This window comes from Malaclemys terrapin, chromosome 22, assembly GCF_027887155.1.
Source record: "Malaclemys terrapin pileata isolate rMalTer1 chromosome 22, rMalTer1.hap1, whole genome shotgun sequence".
Lineage (NCBI taxonomy): Eukaryota > Metazoa > Chordata > Testudines > Emydidae > Malaclemys > Malaclemys terrapin.
This window is the reverse complement of record NC_071526.1, coordinates 19,140,922-19,157,580: the sequence shown is the minus strand read 5'-3', so window position 1 is coordinate 19,157,580 and position 16,659 is coordinate 19,140,922. Positions and strand designations below refer to the sequence as shown.

The window sequence follows — 16,659 nt, the reverse complement described above, 5'->3', positions numbered from 1 at the left end:
GCTCCCTTGGCCACGCCCCTCCCTGGTGTGCGGCCGCGCCCCCAAACGCTTTGCCCCTGCCGCGCCCCCCGTCGTCAGTGGCTGCTCCCCATCCTCGCCCCGCCCTTCCAGCGCACTTGTCGCTGTGATTGGCCGGTGCCGCTCCTCGCCACGCCCCCTCCCACTCAGCTCTCCCCTCGCGGCGAGTGGCCGCGCCTGCCCCCGCCCCCGGCCCTGATTGGCCCGGCTGCCGGGTGGGCGGGGCGGGTTCCGACGGGAGCGGGCTCGGCGGCCGGGCCAGGAGGGCGGGGGAGCGGCCGGGATGAGGGAGGCGGCAGCGGCAGCCGGAGCCGCGCGGAGTCGGCAGCACCATGGAGACGGGCGGAGGCGGCTTCCTCGGGGCGCTGCTGCTGCTGCTGCTGCTGCCCGGGGCCGCCGCCGAGGAGGGTGAGTCCGGCCGGGGGGTCAGAGACACGGGCAGAGGGGCGCCCAAGAGCTGAGTGGGGTGGGGTAGTGTGGGAGGGGGCCTGGGCAGGGTGGATGGGGCAGTGTGGGAGGGGGCCTGGGCAGGGTGGATGGGGCAGTGGGGGAGGGGGCCGGGTGGATGGGGCAATGGGAGGGGGCCTGGGCAGGGTGGATGGGGCAGTGTGGGAGGGGGCCGGGTGGATGGGGCAATGGGAGGGGGCCTGGGCAGGGTGGATGGGGCAGTGTGGGAGGGGGCTGGCAGGGTGGATGGGGCAGTGTGGGAGGGGGCCGGGTGGATGGGGCAATGGGAGGGGGCCTGGGCAGGGGGGGTGGGGCAGTGGGGGAAGGGGCCGGGCCGGGTGGATGGGGCAATGGGAGGGGGCCTGGGCAGGGTGGATGGGGCAGTGGGGGAGGGGGCCAGGCAGGGTGGATGAGGCAATGGGAGGGGGCCTGGGCAGTGTGGGAGGGGGCTGGCAGAGTGGATAGGGCAGTGTGGGAGGGGGCTGGCAGGGTGGATGGGGCAATGGGGGGTTGGACAGTGGCAATGTGGAGGGGCGGTTGATTAGGGGCAGCGTGCAGGCTGGGTGGGGAAGGGGCCTTGGGAGGAGGTAGGCATGTGACAGCGAGTATCTCTGTGGACGGGAGGATTGATGGGGGGGGGACACATCTGGTTGTCATTGAGCCATGAACTGGGCACTGACAGGAACATCTTAAAGTTCCCTGTGCCCCACGTGGTTCCTCCCAGCCTCCCTAGGAGGGTCCTTTGCCAAAACAGGTGCCTTGAAGAGAGGGGAACAGGATGGGGATGTGATGAATAAAGAGTTTCTGCCATCTGCATATAAATAGTGTTTCCAGCAAGTTTATAAATAGTTGTTGTCATTGTAAATTGCATTTCCTGAGTGTCCCTATAGACAGCAGCTAGTCCTCACCCTCCTTTCCCATCCCCTTTCCCTCAGCAGAAAGGAGGATAGCTGGGGGCTGGGATCAGGGGAGTGAAGTCTGCAGAAAGTCTTCCCTTCTGTGGGGAGTCTGTCCTGGACTCTGGTTGCTCACCCCTTCCCTCTAGTCTCGGTGCCTGGCCCCTTTCTATCTTGTGCCTGGAGATTCCTTGCACAGATAATTCTCTTTGGCACTTGCAGCTTTACAAGGAGCCCCTGGTTCCTCATGCTAGTTTTGTCTGCTATGTGAAGAGAAAAGGCGGAATGGGGAAAAGCAAGCAGATTGCTCAAAAAGTCAACAGCTGGGAGGGTGCACATGTTTCCCAGTCTGCCTCCAAGATCCAAAACCTCCGCAGACTATTATTTTGGCTGTGTGAACTCCTCCTGGTTCATAATTTATGGGAGAATAGATCGGTATCTAGAGAGAGCGAAATCACGGTAGAGCTGTCAATTTGTGGTTGTAAAGATGTGAATTTTTAGTATTGTATTTGTGCTATTGTGGGGACAATAGAACATGTGAAGGTAGGTGAGTTTCATTAGGCTGTGCAGTTATCATTCCTTTCTTAATTGACAGAATAACACCGAGAGAAGGTGGGTGAGGTAATACCTTTTATTGGACCGACTTCTATTGGTGAGAGAGACAAGGTTTTGAGCTTACACAGAACTCTTCCTCAGGTCTGGTCTGAAGAACAGAATAACATCGAGGCAGCTTAGATATTCCCTACAGCCAGAGATCGGAAAAGATTACAGTGTAGTCTGGCCAAATCAGTGGATTTTCACTTCCTCTGGACCTAGAAGTGTCTAATTTATCTGAGAGAAGTGTGTAGCTTAAAGATTTGGACAGCAGTTTTATGGTTTCCAGGACCAAAGAATCGAAAGTTTCCATCCTTGTCTGATTAATTCTTACTGTGTTTGCTGGGTTGTAATCCCATCATTTAAGGAGAGAGTAGAAGATGGACATCTGGTGATGTGAACAGTAGAGTCACTACTAACTCTAAATTCCAAGGCAGACTGGCTGACATTGTGGATAATCTGGTAAACTAAACCATGTAGATTGTATACCTTAGGCACAATTGTCATCCAGGTGAACTAACATGAGGTGCTGGTATAGACCTTGTAATTAGTGCTGTAACCAATGCGTTCCTGTATTATTGGTGAATAATGCACTAAGTGAGAACATGATTATGATTTAGGCCCTATGTGATAAAAGTTCATAATTCAGGTAGCTAATGCAAATTCCCAATATGTTGTTGCTTGACTGGAGTTTTTTTCCTCTATGCTATGCACGTGTGTAGTTGGAAAACAGTTCTGCTTTTCTGTGGTATGCACAAATTAATTTAGAGTCCCAAAATTCTCCTGGTTACATGACTAGAATATTCTCTGGAATTGAAACTCTAGATTCAATTCCTTTTCCTTTCTTGAATTAATCCAGAGGAGATCCTGGTAATAAAGTCTGGTCAAGTGTAGTTTGTTTCGGCTTGAAATACTATTTGTGGCTGCTAACTTCCTGTATGTCTAGGTGCCACATGACTGCTGTTGCATTAACTGCATGACACTGCTTTGTTTTGTGTTGAAAAGTGTGAACTGCTGCTTCTGTTTCCATTGCCAGTGCAGTGTGGGTACTCTGGAGTCCTACACTTCGGAACATCCTTCATTATGGGTTCCCTGGAAGCTACCTGACTTTTGGCTTACAAAAAATGCCCCATGGATATTGTGTGCGGGTCCCCATCTGGTCACTTACCCAAGTTTGTATTTATCTGTAGACAGACACACAAGCTTGCCAACACTGGCTACCTCCTCCAGACGTTGACTAGATTACCAAGAGCAATCTTACAGACAGTGGATCTCACTGGAACTCTGCTGAGAGACTGAGTGTGCCCACCTCTGGAATGGGACAGTATCTGATATAAATACACAACCCTGAGATTGGAAAGGAGGAAGGAAAGTGAACTCCTGTAGCTTGGGACTGTGCTTGTTGTACTAAATGTATCCTGAGGCTTCAGCCTTCTCTCTAATCCCTTTGCCCTTACCTCTTCCCTGTCACTGTCCACCTCAACTGCTGCCCCTTCTTCATACTTTTCGGTCATGATGCTCCATATACCTGGAAAGACCCTCGCTCCCCCCATTCTCTTCATCACTGACCTCTCCTACTGGATTGTCTTCTCCTCCTCCTAGCTCAGTCTCCGCTTCAAAGTTGTGAGCAGATCAGATTTGCTTACCTCAGTTCCACCTCTGTAAAGAGTGATGATAATCCTTCCTTTCTCTTGTCTGCTTCGATGGTAAAGTCTTCAGGGCAGCGGCTGTCCCACTCTCCGCTTGTGCAGTGCCCCGCACAGCAGGGCCTCTTACCGCTATTGTAATACTAATAACTGGCGTATATTTTAAGCTTCTTACCTTCTCCCTGTATCTATCACTGCTGTGTTCTATGCTTATCCTCTTTAGAAAGAGAGCTCCTTGGGGCAGTGACCCTCTCTGGCAATCCCTGGAAAATGCTGGGCAAAGCTCTGATGCTGCATTAATGATTAACAATACAAATAACAGGATGCATGTTGAAGCTATATTGAAAAGTGTGGTTCTGTTGGTGCGGTGATCACCTGGAAATTCTTGCTGGCAAGTTCCCTTTCTTTACAGTTGGTTACACGGCAGCTCTCTGAACTTGCCCTCTGGAGATGCTTAAAAATGTCCTACGAGGAAAACTCAGAGAGGCTGACTTTGTTCTAGTCTCGTGTCTCCCACCCCTCTGCCATCTTCCTGCTTTACTTTCACACTCAAAACCATTGAATTCAATCTGGCTGTAGCATATTGATCTGCTTTCTGCAATATTTTTCATTCAAATAAAGCAGGCAAATAAATGGCTAGGAGTTCATATGCTTTTTTCCAAATGAGCCCAGTGAAGCTTAATTGAACAACCTTTGAATTTCTGAAGAGCTGTAGTTAAAATACACTAGGGTCACTAGTGTTGCTGACATTCCCATTCACACCGTGAAGATGGTGTTCAGTGTTGCACTGTGGTGTGAAGTGGCCCAAGCCCTAGAGGATGCTGAGTGTTGCAGTCAATGTTCTGTCTAGAAATGGTGTGGCAAGCTTGGTCTCTTTCCCCATTCTGCCTCTTGCTTTCTGATTACGTTGGACTCTGCTTTTCCCCTAACATAGAGCTTTGTGCTTTCCACTTGCATGGATTTAGTGATGGGTAGTGGTTTGATTTATCACTGATGGAATAGAGAGATCAATCCCACATGTGCTCGCTGCATTTACAAATTCCCATGGGGGAGAGGAGCCAGGACTCCTCTGAGTGTCTGCGCCATTCGCTTCACAGCAGAGGGCCTTAGCGTGGGAGGCTGGACAGTGAATCTAAGATCTGATGCTCTGGGCAAGATAACATCTCGGACTAAGTTATATGCAACCATTTGGATCCGAGAGCTGTTGCTTTTAAAGGCACGACCTAGTCCGCTGTGCAGTAGTCTTCAGCCTGCTATTTATTCTGTGGCATTCAGATTTGGCTCAGAAATCTTGTGCAATCTGTGCCTATAGTGTGGTTTGCTTGAAAGGAAATGTTGAGTTCTCACTGTAAGAGCAACCTGGGCTCTCCTGCTGTTGTAGGTGAAATACACTCCTTTTGTAACTAAGAAGCAGTGGGACTTTCACATGCAGGAGTTGAATCTAATCCTGGCCTATGTAGAAGTTTCTCAGACTGAGAAGCAGTCCCTACATTATTGAGAATGTTCCTGCATTGGGTTGCTCTATTTCTTCTAGGACCATAGAGAATAGAGTTGGCCACAACTTCTCTCGTTCAGTGGATGAAAACAAAGTTGAGCCCTGGTCTGACCCCCTTTCTGTTCTGTGCAGTAAACCCTGATCCTGGCTGCATGGTAAAATCTGCCCATGGTGAATTCTGGGGGAGGGAAGCTCCCTCTTTGAAGTTAAAAGGTTCCTGGTGGTTTCAGTGCATCACAATGTCTCTGTTATAGCCCTCTCTCTTTCCTCTTTCCCCTTTTACAATTCATCCATGCCCAAAATACTATATTAGTGCCCCAAATCTTACAGAGTGGTCCCTGCCACCATATCCTTCTGGGAGTGCGGTGGAAGCATCAGAGTCTGAACACCGGCCACCAAGAAAGGTTACGGTACGTGGATGAACACGTGCTGAAAGCCCAGCTGGATCTGGGGGTCGTGTGGTTGCAATGTTCATATTAACAAAGCCTGATTTCAACCTTGATTTGCAATTAAAATGACCCCCCAACATCAAGCTGCAGCACTGGTTTTCAGCCCAGATCATTTGCCTGAACAATTTGGCTCATTTGAGAAAGCTCCTCTGCCTGTCTTCCCCTCTCAGTAATGAGGGCAGGTGCAGTCCCTTGGAATAAGGCAGTTTACTGTCCGCCAGCCTTGCATGTTTTTAGCTCTGCTTCACTCTAGTGACGCCCTCTGGTGGCTGCAGCTTTTTCATTCCAAGTAATCCCACGGATTGCACCTGTTTATTTCCTGATGTGGGTTGCATTAACCTTGCCTGTTAGCCTCTGTCGGCTCCAACCTTTTGCTTTTCCTATAGGAGCCTGAGGAATTTGAAACGTTGTTTACACTTCCCAGCCTTACGGGTAGGAAGACCAAAGAATGACTGAAATGCAGTGGTGGTTGTAGCTTTGTCGGTCCCAGTATATTAGCGCGACCAGTGGTGAGGTAATAGCTTTTACTGGACCAACCTCTGTTGGTGAGAGAGACAAGCTTGTGAGCTTACACAGAGCTCTTCTTCAGGTCTGGGAAGCTCACTGGTGAATTGATCATAATGCTCCTTTCTTGCCTTAGAGTCTATAAATGAAGGAGTCCTACGCTGACTGTGCTGTGGGATTGCTTTCATATTTAATGCAATAACTACCATGTTTAACTCCTCCGCAGAACTTGGCACCACAGTGCCATGGAGCCGAGGGAGCCTTGCTGCAGGATTTCGACCCTAGTGGGGCCATGTGTGTTACATGGTGGGATCCTTGCACTCCTGCCCACTGTTGGAAAAACTACTGACCTTTCACAGTGGCATCACAATGAACTAGAAGATGAAAGGATTTTGCCCACTGTGCTAATTTAATTTCCTGGACACCTGCCTGTCTTTCTGGGTGTCCTCGGTCTCTTTCCTGGGGTGATGTGTACTTGGTGGGAATCAGTTTTCACTTCTTGGCTTGCCCTATCTTTTTGCCACGCTCCTTAAAAATCACGGAGACAGAACCACTTGCCTTGAGAAGAAAAGAGCTTAAATGAATGTTGTAAGCAAGGGATGAGTGGAATCCAACAGAATAAACTGATTCTTAGTCTCTGGATGATGATTATCAAGAGAGTTTATACGCCTGTGTCTTCAAGATGTGTGTTTCAACAAGAGCCTCCTTATTACCCGAATCTATAAGGAATCTACAGACACTGAAAGCCAGAAGAGAAAAATAGAGAGAGAAGAGTGACACTCAAGTATCTAACTAGAACATGCAAGGATTTTAAGGAACCTCTGTAGCACTTCAATCATCAGATTCCTAAGGACTGCCAGGAACTCGGCCAGAGTTCAGGTGTGCTCTGTATAATGCTGCACAGAGCTCTCCCAAATATGGGCAGAGCTAAGTTGACCTTAACTACGTATTTTGCCTTTTTTTTTTTTTTTTTTTTAAGAAGCATTGGAAGAGATATGTACATGATGTCCTAAGTATAAAACTGCCTGGCAGTCCCGAAATTGTCAGTGTTAACCCTTTACACTCTCTGGCCCAAGCCCACACCTTCAAGCATAGCTGTACTCTGTCTGGACCAATAGCGCCATCTCAGCCAAGACACAGAGATTTTGTGTACGAATCCTGAGCTGTGACGGCTTCATGGCACCAGAGACCCAGGGGCCAGTCTGATAAAGGAGGTTTCCTTATTCTGTTCAGATGGCTCACAGCCATTGCTATTACACAGTGATAAAGTGCCCTCCGCCAGCATGTGCAAATCCTTCATAGAGTAAGATAGTGGGAGCAGACACGGTTACAGCACGGCTTACGATTTAAAATAATAGAGCCTCATAAACGTAGTTTATTGCACCAATATGGAGGTTTTCACACTCTCCGGTTTTTGCAGAGTAAGAGCTCTGGCTATTCAGCTCCACTGATTTCACAAATTAAACAGTCGCCATCCCATGTGCTGCCTCAGAGAGCAGGGTTATTTTTATTCAATCTAATACAGCTTGTAGGTCAACTCAAGCTCCCTCTTGGCAGGAGAGAGTTAGTATTGTACAGCAGTAGTGGGGGAGAATCCCTGTCCTCTTAACCCCCAGCAAAACACAAGAAAGATGAAAACCTCTATTGCAGCTAGCCCCACGAATGAGCCACCCACACAACAGACTGCTCCCAGGAGACTGACTGGAATCTCAAGAAGCTGGGACACCAGCTTTTCTGTGTAAACCTACTTTATCGGCCTTCTAGTAGGAATATCCCAGTGCATTTCTCTCAAAGTGGATTGTCATTCAGATGGTTTGAGCTCCTGGGCCCGGCTCTCCCCAAACAGAACACCTGCAGCTCCCACTAGAGCCTACCTCCTAGCGACCAGGGGAGCATTAGGTGAATAGGGTTCTGTGTGTACAGAGCACACCTGAACTCTGCCTTGGCTGACCGAATTGATGCTAATCTACGGTTACAGGAGTTGTGGAGGGATGAGAATCCCTGGCAATCCTTAGGGGTCTGACTGAAGTCTTGCTTCATGCGTTCCTTAAAATTCTTGCATGTCATAGTTAGACACTTGAGTGTCACTCTTCTCTCTGGATTTTTCTCTTCCACCTTTCAATGTCTCAGACATCTGCCTGCAGATTCCTTGTATATCTGGGTCATAAGGAAGCTCTTGTTCAGGCACACTTCTTGAAGACATTGTATAAACTCTCTCCTCAGGAGGCTGCCCAACATGTTAGGGGGCTTGATTATCATCATTGAGAGACTAAGAGTCAGTTTATTCTATTGGATTCCACTAGTCCCTTGCTAACAATGTTCATTCAAGCTCTATTGCTCTGGAGATGAGGGGTCTGCTTCTGGCCTCCGAAGGAATGCGATTCTAGGAGAGGGAATGCCGATCCAATAAGTTAGCAAGTATTCAACAACTCAGATGCTCAATTAAATTTGGGGGTTGGTGCTATGGCAACTGTTACACTATAGCGTAGCCTTCTCTGTGCTGGGCTGGTCAGAGAGTTTGAGGCCAGAAGGGACCCAAGATCATTTAGTCTGACCTCATGCATGACTCAGGCCACCAGTACTGCCCAGCGCCCACACGCTAAACTCAACAACCAAAATTAGGCCAAATTATCACAGCCCACAGGAGACTAGACCCGTATGTGCCGCAGGCAGAGAATAGTAGGAATTGAGGTGCACCAGAGCCCGAGACCTGTGCAATTAGCAGGGAATTGATTAAGTGAGAGAGATCTGGATAATCCTGGCATGTGACCCTCACCCCATGCTGCAGAGGAAAGCAACCCCCCCCCCGCCCCAGATCACAGCCAGTCTGACCTGGGGAAAACTCCTTCTGGAGCAATCCGTTAGACCCTGACCATGTGAGCAAGAACCAGCCAGGCAAGCATCTGAGAGAGAATGCTTGCCTGCCCACCTGTCCGGTGTTCTACCTCCAGCCAGGGCCATCTCTGAAGAACAAAAAGCTTGCCTCAGAATACATTTTGGGGTGTGTGTGTGGGGAGGGGGAATCCCTTCCTGACCCTTGCAGGTAACCAGCTAAGTTCTGAAGCATGAGATTTTAGGAACACAAGGCATGAACCAGAAGAGACCCCGAGGGCAGCTGAGCCCTGCTCTTCCCGCCCCCCCTCCCCCCCGCCCCAATCACAAGCAACCCTGCCATCAGGGCTGGAATAATGCAGGGGCTTTAGGGCTTGCAGCTGAGGGTCTCCGGCTAAGATGTGAAATATCAGGTTCTAAGTGCTGGGGAAGATGCTGCTTGTGCGTAGGTTCTGCAAAGTACATAACACAGCCAAAGTGTGGGATGGAATTTAGGTCTAGAGTTCTTGCATGCTGCGTGCTTAACCTGGCAAACTAGGTAAAGTAGATTGGTCAGAAATACCTGGAGCTCTTGGGGAACCCAGCTGCACAGTCCCTCGAACAACCAGCTTGAAGATACCATTCCAGTCCCCTTTATCAAATTACCTGGTGGATGTGGTGCACCCTGTGATACTTGAATTAGCCAGCAGAGCATGCTGAACGACATTGCCATCAACTGGTATACAGAGAGCATTCCGTCTTCAGCAGACCGTTCTGAGTGCCTGTTGCCCTGTGGGGAGGCCAGGAAGAAGGAATGAATATGGATACTTCTAACCTTCTGCTCTGCCAAACACGTGCAGTCAGTGCTCCCCACGGGGCTCAGTTACTAAGGCAGGTAACCTTGGCAGCGCAGGCACCTATGCTTCACTGGAACCCATGCACGCTGACAGGCGATAATAAACTCTCCTGAAAATGAGAAATCCAAGAATTCAGCATCAAGCGATTTATAAATAACGTGATTTTTCCAAAACATCCCTTTGTGTTTTTCCAAATATTACAACACTGGACATCTCTGTCTCACTAGGTTCATGTTCTATGACAAGTTAAATGTTCTCTGAAACAAAGCAGAGATTTTCTGCACCTTGGGGTATTCTGTAGCCCATGGATGAGTGGGAAGAGTGGAGCTGCAGCCTAATGCGAGGGGAAGGATGGGCAGGCTAGAGCATGTGGGATGCTGGCTTCTGGGACTCCCACCCTGTCTCTTTGCTTGGCACACTTTAGCACTAGTGGTGTCTCAATGCCTATGGGACAGTATTAAGAACAGGCATGCATCTGGGTGAAAACTAGATCGTATTGTTTGAGAGGGGAAGGAGGGTCAGAGAGCAACTAAAGCAACAGTGTGAGATGCTGGGGTCTGCGAAAGCTCCCGCTTGTTCCTGTCGTTAGGGGCCCTGGGGCTCGGGACATGGAGTTATGATGTGCAAGAGAAGATGGAGCCAAGGAGCACAGAGGACTGTATCCAGACAGGCCCCACAGAGATTTCTGGGACTTAAATTTACTGTACTTGTCACTCCACTGCAGCTCTGAAGGCTGATTTGCATGTGCCTGCTTTCTTAGCTGCTGTGCAGTGGTAGCGCTAAAGAGAGATCTGAAATCTCAATACTTTCCTGTCAGGTTGTGGTGCTGGCAAGGAGCAAACAAGCGCTGTGCTGTGCTTTGAGAAACGTGCTTTATTGCCACTCCACCAGGAAGCAATATTTGAACATCTCATTAGCTTTTAAGGCCTCTCTTTTATGTGTTTTTATTCTGTTATCCAGATGTGCATATATTTGGTTAATTTCTCTATTAAGCTTCAGTAGCAGAAACATCTGTCTCTTTGGTCTTTGGAGATGGTCTCTCCCAGGGGATCTCTCTTCAAAATGGCAGCACGAGTGGATTTTATAAATATAATTTAAAAGGGCAAATAATTAATTTTGTAAAATATTGATTGCTCCTTTGAGAGCTCCCTAGTACAATCATGGCGGTTCTGTTACCTGATATCAGATCTGATCAATCAGCGGGTCCCTTGGAGAGGGGATATTCCATTAAATTTCAGTTACAATACAGCCAAATGGACTGCATACAAATTTGCCTAGCAGGTACGATGGTGTGTTGCAAATATGGAACTCAGCAGCATTGCTTATTGGTTGAAGCATGCGGTGGAGGAAGGAGAGAATCTAGCTTCTGTTCCTGGCTCTAGAACAAACACAATGTGCCTAGGAGAAGTCTCTTCCCATTGTCGACTGAGCATGACACCCACTGAGGTCTGACACACTTAAGTTTATTAATTCAGACCTTTGTTTGAACAGAAGCATGCCTTGGGATTGCAATTACTATTAAAGTAATGAATGACATATAGAGAGGGGGGGGGAGAGAAAAAGGCTAGCTATTTTCTCCTGGGGCATCAGTGGGTCACAATGGGTTTCTCCTACAAAGCTCTGCCTGTCTCTGATAATCTATCCTGTATTATATACATCCAAATTGCGTATTCGTTAGTTCTCTTTCAATAACCATTAAGTATCATGAATATTAAATATCTTATGTAACTCATACAGTACACGTGTAAACTTTAATTGGCATAACTTCTGTTTATCTTTGCTAATTTCCTGTTATTTCTTTTCTCTAATTGCTTTATTACCATTGATCATGCAAATTTGGCCAGGTCACTTTGACTCTTTACTCTGTGTAGGGACTTTTTACCTGATTTTTCTCTAATTGTCTCTTGGCGGTACGTTTTGCGTATCTGTCCCAATAACTCCCTTCAGTTTATGTAATATCTGTGGTCAAAACCTCTCCTTTGTCCTATGCAGCCTCGGCTGTAAGCAAGTTTGCTGACTAAGAAGCTTGCTAAGAATACACTTGGGTCAAACAAAGCTGAAGCCAGCCAGTCAGTACAAACATCACCTCGGTCAGTCCAAAAATACTCATCAGACGCAACTTATAGCACTTCTCACAACCTTCTTTGCCTCTGTTTCTTCATCTGTAAGGTGAGGACAATGTGCTCCTCCCAGGGATGATGTGTGGCTTCATTCATTACTGCTTGTAGAGTGCTTTGGGGCCTTTAGTAGACAGGCGCTAGAGGACAATGAGTTGTTAGTGTAAATTGTGTAAGGTTCTGCATTATTGACTGTTTTCCTTGTTAGCCCTTGTGTCTGTCACACTTTGCTGTAATTAAATCCAAAGCAGCCCAGAGTAACACCACTGAGGTAGGGAAGGAGACCCGGTAGGGCTTCCTCTTCATCCTCCACCCACCTCTCCCACATCCATTTTACTTCTAATACAATAAGACTCCATTATGGGCATGTAAGGAAGCTGCTGGCTGGGTCGTTTGTGAGGAGTGAACCCAAGATCTGTGGATTTAAAAGCATAAGCAGATACTGCCTGAGCTTCAGGTCTGTGTCTATTAGCTGGAGGTAACAGCAGCCTCATACCTGCCCATGTAACCACGAGAGGGACACGCAGCGCCAAACTATGTTAACATAGGCAAAACATCTGCACATAACCTAATAATCCCCCTGGAATTGTGGGTACGATGAGATAGCTAGTGTGTCCTGCTGACATTTTTAACCACAAAGAGCTCTATCTGGAACGGGCAGAAGAGTGTCTAAAAAAGTGATGTGAAAACCGAGTCCCCCTTCTTCCCCCCCACCTCCCCAAATCAGAAACCCCTGAGCCTAGAGGAAGAAACTAGCTGCCAGTGACTTGCGCTTGCGGTCTGTTTTTTAAATTGTCATTCATTTGTTGAGGGATTTTATTCATCGCTCTAGATTTTCAAATAACGAATGCTCCATCACTGGGCTATTTGGTGATTATGTAAATAGTCGCACAAGTGTGGTGAATAATAATAATTCCTCTAAACTCAGCTGTGACCTGGAAATACAGGTGCTTCATTTGGACATTCACAGCTCGAAATGAAAGCTGCAGACCATGAAATGCAGGGAGGGAGGTTATTTGCGAGAAGTACTGGTTTTGTCAGAATTTGTTGCTGTAAATAATTTCAGCATCGCTGTAATCCGCTCTACTATAATGTAGGAAAAGAGCATTAGCTGAACTATGCCCAGTGGATTGTGGCCAATTTGATTGGGCTTTCGAGTAAAATGTGTGGTCTGCATTGTAACCAACACCCCCCTGCAAATGAATGATCGAGGACGGAGAGAGCCAAGGTTTGTTTTCAGTTCACTCTGAACTTCACTTCATACAGATTATATTTCTTTTAAGTATTGCTCGTTGTGCTGTCCAGAAACAGCTCTCTCTCAATTTGCTGCTCAGATACTGAGAAGCCTAATGCCGCTAAGCACCGTTGGTGATGATCAGCGGAATTTATGAAGTGGTACAATATGGTGGGTCTGGCAGGGGGCATAGCAAATGGCCAAATCAGCAGTAATATCATTTGATGGAAGAACTAGCATCTGCCAGGAATACACCGCAGAGGCTGGCAATTTAAGGCTTACAGATAACTAAACTTGATGTTGGGGGGGGGGGGGGGAATTCTGCATGTGAATAAAAACTTCTTTTATTCTATGGAAACCGAAGGTAGAGATGAGACTACTTATTCTCTGCAATTGACCTGCTTGCCTCTCATGGGTTGTGTTTTGTCTGAATCTCTGCCCTCCCCCCCCCAATCCTCAGGTTGGCTTGGGAATCCCTTATTCTCTGGGGAAAACTTTGTACCAAGCTCACAGTTTGCAAACTCATGAGTAAAGCTACTTTTTAGTCACTGGTATTTCACAGGCAGTAAACCAGTCCATGACTTTTACTATATACCCCTAACTAAAACTTGGGCTGGGGGACCGCAGGTGCTCAGGGGGGAGGAGGGGCATGGGGGTTCCGGGGGGGGGGTTGTGGCCTGCGATCCCCACTGGTGCTGGGAGGGGGGAAGGGTTGGCAGGGCTGGCAGGCTACCTACCTGGCTCCAACCAGCATGTCCCTGTAGCTCCTAGGGGGAGGGGCAGCCAGGGGGGCTCCGCGCGCTGCTTCTGCCACAAGCGCCAGCTCTGCAGCTCCCATTCGCGGGGAACAGGGGTGGTGCCTGTGGGCATGAGCAGTGCATGGAGCCCCCATGGCTGCTCTGCCTAGGACCTTCAGGGACATGCTGGTGGGAGCTGGGGAGCACCCCAGGTAAGCGCCGCCACACACCCAACCACCTGCCCCAGCCCTGAGCCCCCTTCCACACACCCAAACTGCTGCTGCTGGAACCAGCACCGGCTGCTGCAGAAGTCACGGAATCCATGACTTCCATGACAGACACACAGCCTTACTCATGAGGGAATCAGTAATGACAATGTTTTTTAATTATTGTCCGTTAACTGAATAAACAAGCTACTCTCTGTTTGTCTGTGACTGAAGTTATAGCACAAGTTCCTGAGAGCTAGCAGTTATCCTTAATATCCTCATTGTATCAGTTTAAATGTTTGACAGTCTTTATATTCCAAAGTGGGTATTAAAAATGAACATTTTTATTATTATTGGTGATCGTCTCTTCCAATAAAAGGCCCATGTGCAACACTTACACCAGTGAAATGTTTATCACTGTGATAAAAATGCAGATGGTTCTAGCCTGTTATTTTTGGCATGAGCCTGTCGAGATTAGCCTTTATATCCTGTTAGTTTTAAAGAGAATCCCACTACAGAGAGACGGTGTCTTTATGACTTTCAGAGGGGTGAGTGAGTTTGATCCTGCCTCTCTTGGGGTACTCTGCCAAGATATTTGGTTCATTTCTACACTGGAATAAATGAATGACTTGGTATAGCCCCGGCATGGAAATTACAGCTACTGAGCGTAGAAAAGATCTGTTGGGTCATCTTGACCATTCCAGGATCTGTCCCTGCTGGTGACCTGTGATGTTTGGCCATTACATATGGGAATCAAAGTGGGGGTTTATATTTAGTGTAAAATGATATCTAGTATCTCAGGCCTGGTAGTGGCAATGGTGCATTTGGAAAGGGCAGCACCATTTTCCAATGTGTTGGAAATTGACCTCGCCCAATCCCTTTTGAGTAACTTGGATCAGAAAATGGGAGAATTTCCAGCAATTCTGCTGTTGTAAAGGTTTTGATGTTTGTAAAGTGGAACACTGTGCTTTGCTCCAAGGAGCCGCGTGGGCTAACCTGACCTAATCTCAAGCATTAAAGTCAATTTCAATGTGGTATTTAATGTCAAGTGGTTGTCATGGGATTAGTACTGAAACTCACTTGTTCTAATGTCATGGTATTTCTAGACCAGACTTACACACGTGAGTCATGTCCCTTTGCTGATCTTTTGATTGTAGTATGAAGAGCTGTGTTGCAAGACACTACTCAGAGCCCAATGCTTAGCTGTCTTTAGCTAGCTAAAGATTTTTCTACTAGTACCCATCACCATGGTATCTGAGCGTTTTAATCCTCTGGCATGAAAGCTGTGCCGTTAGTGGGAGTTTTGCCATGACCCTCAGTGACACCAGCATTTCACCACTCAGGTGTAATTGTGCGCCATAATGTGTATCCTGGAATTCTTCTTGCCACTGTAAAATAGACATCCCTCCTAGATGCAATTACAGTGTAGCTGGGTAGGTCTGCTGAAGCTTGGTGAGGTAGCGCTACCACAGCTGGCTAGTCAGAGGTACACAGGAATGTTTTAGAAATGAGATTAAAGACTCTACATTAGCAGCAGTAAGTTCTTGAACTTAACAGTTCTCAATTAACTTGCAAGCTAATGGTCTGTTCCCCCCTCTTTCTCACCCCACCTGCCCCATTTCAGGGCTCTGTGGTTACCCTGAGATAGTTGCTGACCTTCCAGACCCCCAAAACAGCATGTCCTTTGGCAGTTTTGCTGCTGTTGTTGGCACAGTAGAAATGGGCAAATGCAGAACCTGGAACTCTGGTCTCAGCTGGTCAGGGAAGGCAAAATGGCCTTTGAAATGGTTTGCAGATGTGGTAGTTGTCATCATTACATTTCTAGTGTCAGCTGGTGACAAACTGGAATTTTAAGCTGTTTCAGGGTTTCCTTTAAAGCACGGCAGTGTCACTCCTGTGAAACTGCTCCGTGGGGTGTACGTCTGAGGCACATTGTGCCTCTTTAAAAGTGAGAAGTGGTCTGAATACGGTCTCCAAATGGTCGAGCCAGTTGGTCATTTCAGAGGCTGGATGTTCAGTGTAGTTTGTCAGGGTGGCTGAGATGGGTGTGAGTTCTATAAATTCACTTTTTAACACCTCTGTCTCCCATGCAGTTGTTTTGCTGGATTCTAAGGAGTCGCAGGCCGAATTGGGCTGGACGTCGCACCCATCAAATGGGGTAAGTGAAAACATACACAGAGATGTTCTGTCACTATAATACAGCTCCAGCATCTCACCCGTTCCACCCCCGGTCAGCCTAGTTAACCCTGATTTAGAGCAATGGTGTGTGTCCAGCATTACTCGCCGCCTACATGTGTCACGAATCTCTCCCAATTCTGCATGGTGATTCCAGGCTGTCTGGATTTATGGGAATGGCTTTGTGGCTCGAGTGAACTAGCTTCAGCAGCTGAGTAACGCCACCTGCGGAAGTGCATTCGTTGGTGCACTCCCTTCAAGGAGATGAAGACAGAACTCTTGATCCCGATGATCTCCTCATGGGTGTCCAGTGCTCTATACTGTGGAGGGCCTTTGCTTTTGGCTATTGCTTGTCTAGATAGGTATCTGCCTTCAGCCACTAAATAGCATTAGAATGATGGGTAGACAAAATTCTGCTTAAAATCCAGCTCCCAGAGGTGAGCGGAGAAGCAGCGACACATCTCCGTGATGTG

General features: G+C 47.8%; 1 protein-coding gene across 1 annotated transcript in view; it reads left to right on the top strand.

The window, feature by feature from the left end:
• Window positions 1-281: 281 nt before the first annotated feature.
• The window catches only part of EPHA10 (EPH receptor A10), a 108,219-nt gene continuing 91,841 nt past the window's right edge, over window positions 282-16,659 (top strand). Inside the window, exons 1-2 of the mRNA XM_054012108.1 lie at window positions 282-426; window positions 16,105-16,169. Coding sequence (XP_053868083.1) covers window positions 351-426; window positions 16,105-16,169 — 141 coding nt within the window. The 5' untranslated portion in view covers window positions 282-350. The remainder of the gene's footprint in view (window positions 427-16,104; window positions 16,170-16,659) is intronic.